This window comes from Entelurus aequoreus, linkage group LG01 (assembly GCF_033978785.1).
Source record: "Entelurus aequoreus isolate RoL-2023_Sb linkage group LG01, RoL_Eaeq_v1.1, whole genome shotgun sequence".
Taxonomy (NCBI): Eukaryota; Metazoa; Chordata; class Actinopteri; order Syngnathiformes; family Syngnathidae; genus Entelurus; species Entelurus aequoreus.
This window is the reverse complement of record NC_084731.1, coordinates 20510405-20517512: the sequence shown is the minus strand read 5'-3', so window position 1 is coordinate 20517512 and position 7108 is coordinate 20510405. Positions and strand designations below refer to the sequence as shown.

General features: G+C 36.8%; 1 protein-coding gene across 8 annotated transcripts in view; it reads right to left on the bottom strand.

The window, feature by feature from the left end:
* Positions 1–1536: 1536 nt before the first annotated feature.
* LOC133648971 (band 4.1-like protein 1) overlaps positions 1537–7108 on the bottom strand; it is a 169753-nt gene continuing 164181 nt past the window's right edge. For 5 of the 8 annotated variants that reach the window (XM_062045601.1, XM_062045583.1, XM_062045592.1 and 2 more), the window contains 3 exons: positions 6531–6611; positions 6333–6443; positions 1537–4851 (listed from right to left, as the gene is read on the bottom strand). In XM_062045601.1, the coding sequence (XP_061901585.1) occupies positions 4846–4851; positions 6333–6443; positions 6531–6611 (198 nt within the window). In that variant the 3' untranslated portion in view covers positions 1537–4845. The remainder of the gene's footprint in view (positions 4852–6332; positions 6444–6530; positions 6612–7108) is intronic. The other 3 variants (XM_062045625.1, XM_062045633.1, XM_062045643.1) reach the window with 2 other exon arrangements.

Here is a 7108-nt window from a genome sequence, read left to right as displayed (position 1 = left end):
CATTACCGTTAAATATCAATTAATATTATTTAGCTCATTCACGTAAGAGACTAGACGTATAAGATTTCATCGGATTTAGTGAATATAGGAATGAGTATAGGAACATCCTAACTGTTGGTGTTGGATTGACAGCAGTCATTGTCCAGAAAGTGATGTTTTGTTATGTTTTTTGGCTCTCATGACGTCTGCAGTGAGTAATCGGGGATGTTGAAGGAAAAAACTAACATTGTGATGCGTTTTTGAAATTGATGCGCCGCGGAATGCTTAAAATGATCAAAATACGTAAATAATACATGTTTTTTTTATACTTACAAACCTCAATGGAAGTGTGTGGATGTTTTTAGAGCGCTTTATAGGCAGAATAGAGCGACTCTCATTTGCTCCATTTTAATCACATTTACCGTATTTTTCGGACTATAAGTCGCACCGGCCGAAAATGCCTAGTAAAGAAGGAAAAAAACATATATAAGTCGCACCGGAGTATAAGTCGCATTTTTGGGGGAAATTTATTTGATAAAACCCAACACCAAGAATAGACATTTGAAAGGCAATTTAAAATAAATAAAGAATAGTGAACAACAGGCTGAATAAGTGTACGTTATATGAGGCATAAATAACCAACAGAGAACGTGCCTGGTATGTTAACGTAACATATTATTAGAGATGTCCGATAATATTGGAAATTATCGGTATCGTTTTTTTAATTATCGGTATCGTTTTTTTTTTTTTTTTTTTTTTTTTTATTGAATCAACATAAAAAACACAAGATACACTTACAATTAGTGCACCAACCCAAAAAACCTCCCTCCCTCATTTACACTCATTCACACAAAAGGGTTGTTTCTTTCTGTTATTAATATTCTGGTTCCTACATTATATATCAATATATATCAATACAGTCTGCAAGGGATACAGTCCGTAAGCACACATGATTGTGCGTGCTGCTGGTCCACTAATAGTACTAACCTTTAACAGTTAATTTCACTACTTTTCATTAATTACTAGTTTCTATGTAACTGTTTTATATTGTTTTACTTTCTTTTTTATTCAAGAAAATGTTTTTAATTTGTTTCTTATTTTATTTTATTAATTTTAAAAAAAAGGACCTTATCTTCACCATACCTGGTTGTCCAAATTAGGCATAATAATGTGTTAATTCCACGACTGTATATATCGGTATCGGTTGATATCGGTATAGGTAATTAAAGAGTTGGACAATATCGTAATATCGGATGTCGGCAAAAAGCCATTATCGGACATCCCTACATATTATGGTATGAGTCATTCAAATAACTATAACATATTGAACATGCTATACATTTACCAAACAATCTGTCACTCCTAATCGCTAAATCCGATGAAATCTTATACGTCTAGTCTCTTACGTGAATGAGCTAAATAATATTATTTGATATTTTACGGTAATGTGTTAATAATTTCACACATAAGTCGCTCCTAAGTATAAGTCGCACCCCCGGCCAAACTATGAAAAAAAATGCGACTTATAGTCCGAAAAATATGGTGTTTACTTTTTAAAATGCTTTTTTTTTTTTTAAAAGTGTCTTACATAAGGATTGGAAGCAAAATTCCCCAAAAAGTGCAGTTCCTCTTTAAAGGGGTGCCTTGAGGAATGCCTCAGTTAAATACTCAAAGCAAGGATCTGCCAATGTGTTCACAGTCCAAGTTTCTCTGTACAGCAGGAGCTTTATAGTGTTTTTAGAAATTTGCTGCAAAAATGTTTGTCCCCCAAGTTTCGATCTGAACTCGGTGCTATCATATCCGTGCCGGATTTGGCCAGTTGAATAGCCCGTGGTCTAGAGTGTAAGTGCTGCATGCGTCGTGACATAGCATACTCGCTTGACAGTCCAGGGACAGTATATATAGGAACCGGACAATGGGAATGTCAAAAGCTGCTGGTTCAGCTCGGACTGTCACTGACTACGTGCTGTAGCTTTTTTTTTATTACGTTTCAATGACAGTTCACAGTTTTCTTCCTTTTATAGAGCACAGCTGATAAGTATAAATGCCTGCTTATTGCAAATCTGACAAGGAGCGTACTCCATTCTTCGCTTACCCAGAAGCACGAGATTAACACAGACGGCGACGCGGCTCAGGCTCTATCGGACGGATTCATGTGGATGATAGCGATGCATATTAGTATACTATCGAAGGTCATCCCAAGAATTTCACACTACCACTCTTCAGCATGGTCTAAAGTTGAAGAGAAAGCACAATCAACACCATTGCAATAAATAATACTTCAAAAAAAGGAATTGGAAGAAAACAGGCTGATGTCAATCATTGTTAGACAGATGCCAGATAGTGTACAACCATTTTCTGCTATTATACTGACAGGGGCTGGAGGCTATAGGATTTTAACAAAATTTAACTGATCACATGTCAATCACAGGGCAGTTGTGAATGAGGAATGAAACACATGTCAAGTTCAAAAGTCAGATATGTGAATCACTGCACGATCAAATGTCAAAATGATGAATGTTCTGTGGAACTTCGAAAGAAATGATCACACATCAACAGATGAATTATCTCCAGGCTCCACAATATTCATGGTTTGGTTCATTCTCACATCCCCCCTTATTGTGTTCTGTAAAATAGTTTTGTGATGAATAAGGTTGCACAATATAAGTGATATCAACATGCATTATCATGATATGACTATAGTATTAAACGCTCTATCGTCTGCCAAATTGATGGCACGTTCTAGCTGTGTCTGGCAAATTGACAGTGACAAGCGAACGACCGTATCCTCAACGCAAGGTAACGTCCTTGCTAGTGATAGCGGGTAACTAATCCTGGCCTCAATGGCGGCAAATAAAGTAGGTTTCTAACAAGAAACATCATCACCGGAGGATGAGGAATAGCTAAACATTCTACACTACACGCCGTAGGAGGATACAAGAAGCCATGCTAAGCTAAAACTTTTGTATATTAACAGGGGTAGGCAGATTGATACAAATATGGACAGTAACCATACCAAATATAGTATAAAGTCAATACTACTGTAACTACATTGATACTTTTTCCTGATAATTCAGGAAATAAGTCCTCGACTTTAAATCTGAGTATAGTTTTAAAAAAAACCAGCCAATTTTTGCTTATGTTTAGTTATTTTGCTCTATTTATTTTCTAAAAAAATAAAATGTTACACCGCCTTTCAGTTTGGTTTTTAATAATTGTGATCAAAAAAGTATTTAGTCAGTGATGTTACAACACAAAGTAACCAGCTATTAACAGTAAATTAGCAGGTAGATTAATAATCGTTTTGATAAAAGAATACAAGTATACATCAGCAGCTAAAATAGCAGCCTTTATAACCTGTTTTGAACTGGTTCTACTGTCATTTATTTGCCAAATAATGTGTTGTGATATATATCCTTATCGCAGGAATATGCAATATATATTGCGGTATAGATTTTAGGTCATATCGCCCATCCCAAGTGATAAATGAGTTCAGCTTTGGTCGTTGGTAGTGTAGTGGTTCACATAGCTGACTTTTGTGCAGCAAGCGTGTCAAGGTTACAAAAGCAATAAGGTGCTACTCCTATTGATGTAACAATAACAGCGGCTCCAAAATGTCACAATACTTTTTTAGAATATAACAGCAGTGTTTTGGTACATAAATGCAGAACTGATGCCAGAATGTATTATTGACAGATTTGATGGAACACAAATGAGCAGAACAGCTTTTTTTCTTTGCTGCAATTGGATTCAGTTAATTGCAAAACAAAAATGTATATTTTGCCACCACACACAGCACCTATAGCAAAGTAACAGGATATACAAGAGTGGCATATAAGCATGTTCACACCCAAAGAATGAAAGATCACAAGTATAACATGTATACATTATTGGATCATGTCAGCCAAATAAAAGTATAATTAGGCATTTAGGCAAGGAGAATAAAAAAAAACTTCACGCATAAACATTTCAAAAACATATTCAACATTAATAATTAAATTGGCCCCTGCCCCAGAAACAGAGCATTAAAAAAACTACGTAAAATCGATGACAAAAATTGAGTACGACTTATGATCTCCATCGTTTGAAGAAAGCAGAATGTCTCAATTTGATAGCAGAGTCCAGGAAATTCTGAAAAAGTCCACCACCTGCTGGTCCGATGTTTTTTTTGGAAGTTGCTTGTAAGTCCTGCATAAAGGGCTAATTAATTTCCCAACAAAAATGTATTTTTCACATGAGACCCTCCGTGTGTTGTTTTTTTAAATAATTCCCCCTGATGCTTTTATTTGAATCATGCAGATTATATTAATCTGATAGTATACTGATTTATGTATCAAGCAAATACTGGAGAGAAGTTGAATGTTCCTTACATACAAATGTAAAAAGTTTGTCATGACCGAAAGGCGACGATATGGTGGATCACCAGCGTTGCACCCCCTTCTCTTAGCCAAGCTTTTTTACTTAACATATATATGTATTTATTTCAAGTACTCCATGAGAATGATGCAGTTTTGTAATATATAAGGAAGTCATTTGTAAACAAATGTGAATGAGGCAAGGAGGGATGTGCAGTAAAACATCTAACCCAAGAAAGTGTTGCCAAATAGTGCTCCATTAGGCGATCCATCCTGACCAATCCAGGTTAATATGACAGGACCGGGAGTCCGGATCAGCGTAAGAGTCAGAGCAGAGTCACAGTCGGTTTGTCTCGGAGGACAGAGGAAGCAATCTACTGCAGGGTGGATCACAGTCTGTTCTGTCAGTGTGTAATCAAGAGGAGTGGATAGTCCTCTTAGCAAATTGGTGGCATGCTGCACAGGGAGAAGATCCTCTCATGTCCTCCGCTTCAGGAGCCACCACAGTCAATCAGGACTGAAAATGGAGAAAAATGCATCATTCATCTACAAGTCTCACTACAGCAGTGTTTCACAAATAGTGGGATGGAATTAGGGTTGTGCCAAATAGACAATACAAATTATATAGATCTTTTGATACCATCGCCATATCGTGATACCGCATGTTGATGACACCATTGTAGCTGTGACCAATATTTGACAGCCACAAGCAAACAAAACCGTCGTCAACGCAACATAACGTCCTCGCTAGCGGTTAATGTCCCTCTACAATGTAGCTTCTAAATCAGACTCATTTTAGCTCAGGGCCCGCATGGAGGAAAATCTATTCCAACGTCGGCCAGACTGGTAAAATCATGGCTAAATAACTTAAAAATAAAGACAACTTCAGATTGTTTACTTTGGCCAAAAAAAAGAAATATTATAATAAAAAAAGCACATCCTGAAAATGTATATATTACAAATAATCCTCTTGGCAAAACACTTCACGTTAGTGGAAAATTTAAAAAAAACATGAAAACACAATTAACTTCAACTTGTGTCTCAGTGTATTTACAAAGCCATTAAACGTTAAGCACTTGCTGTTTAGCATTCTCATGTTGGCAGGTCACCATTAAAGATGTGATTGAAAAAGCAACCGAGTGCTTCCTCAAACCGGGGGCATTGGGTGACATTCGCAATTGCCACAACACATTCATTTATCATCATTCAAATATTACACTTATAATATAATCAAAACAATTATCAAGATGACACTCTAGCCGAAATCAAGGTAACATAACTACAAACTTAACCAATGTGAAACATAGTAGATTGAATCATGGAATAAAATAGAACAAACAACCAATGTAGAAAACACATTTTTACAATGGAGTTCAGGGTGCGCATCGTACCGTCAACCAATTGCAAGCGCTGCAAGGAACTAACTACAAAGATGATGGTCACGTTGACTTAAGTCTTTGCATCTTACCGTTTCGTTATTTGATCTGTTGAGTGGATAATTTACAGTGAAAGAAGGTATTGTGCGTTGATACTGCAATAGTCCGCAGCTACCTGCTGCCAGCCAAAACAAAAGCGGCTGATTGCTTGTCGCTGCCCTGATTGGAGTAGCGGCAGTTAATTCAGAGGGCGCTTAAAGTCAGCTGACACGTAATCTTTACACATTGTCATGTGTGACATGGGTTACACTTGAATTGCTATTGCGACATCCAGTGTGTGTATTCAGATCAGTGTACCTGTGTTTAAAGGTGTCTGCCTGTCCCTAATCAGAAAGAACCCTTGATAGGCTGTCTATTTACATGTGACTTTTGCAACACAAAATCGTTGAAAAGCACTTCCCTGCAGTCATCTCACACCCTTACATCTAGTGTCTTCCAATCGTATCTATGTGTATTACTTTGATTCTCAAACACAATCTAATTAAGGTGTCTACATGTGGTTTCGACCAATATCATGCAATTATTCTGATATTTTTTTGTGACTGAAATTGTGTTCCTTTACCTTCTGTTTTATCTCCTCAGTGGGAGACTCAGTCTCTCTAATTACCACTGCTTTTGTCACCAGCATGTCAGGATGCTGCTGCTTGGCCTCTTGGATCGCCATAGCAAGGGCCTATAGGCACAGGACATATCATAGCATGAGTCACAAAGTTTAGAGATCAGCTCACTGTCAGAGTAGTCTGTATTCACTCTTCCTCACCTGGTGTTGATCTACATCATCATCTCCTGTGATGATGATCCTTTTCTCAATTCTGGTCTCTGAGTATCCTCCTTTGACCGTCTGCAGCATGTAGATAAAAAAAAATTTAAAATTACTAAATTAAAAACTATACAATTGATTGTTTTTTTTCTGTGCTATATATATGAATATATGTATGTATGTGTGTGTGTATATATATATATATATATATATATATATATATATATATATATATATATATATATATATATATATATATATATATATATATATATATATATATATATATATATATATATATATATATCGTATTTCCTTGAATTGGCGCCGGGAATATGGTATTCGCATGCCTCGAATTACAGCCGGGTCAAACTCGTTTCGCAAAATAATTAGCGCATGCTTGGCACTTCCGCCGGGTCAAATATGAGTCATTAAGTGACTCCCGCCTCCTGGTGGTAGAGGGCGCTAGTGATCCTTCTTGCGACTGCTGGTACTGCAGAAGAGTGCTGCAGAAGAAGACAACCGGCAGCAAGAGTGCGCAGCCATTGTTTGCTTGGACTTTTACCATGGAGGATTAC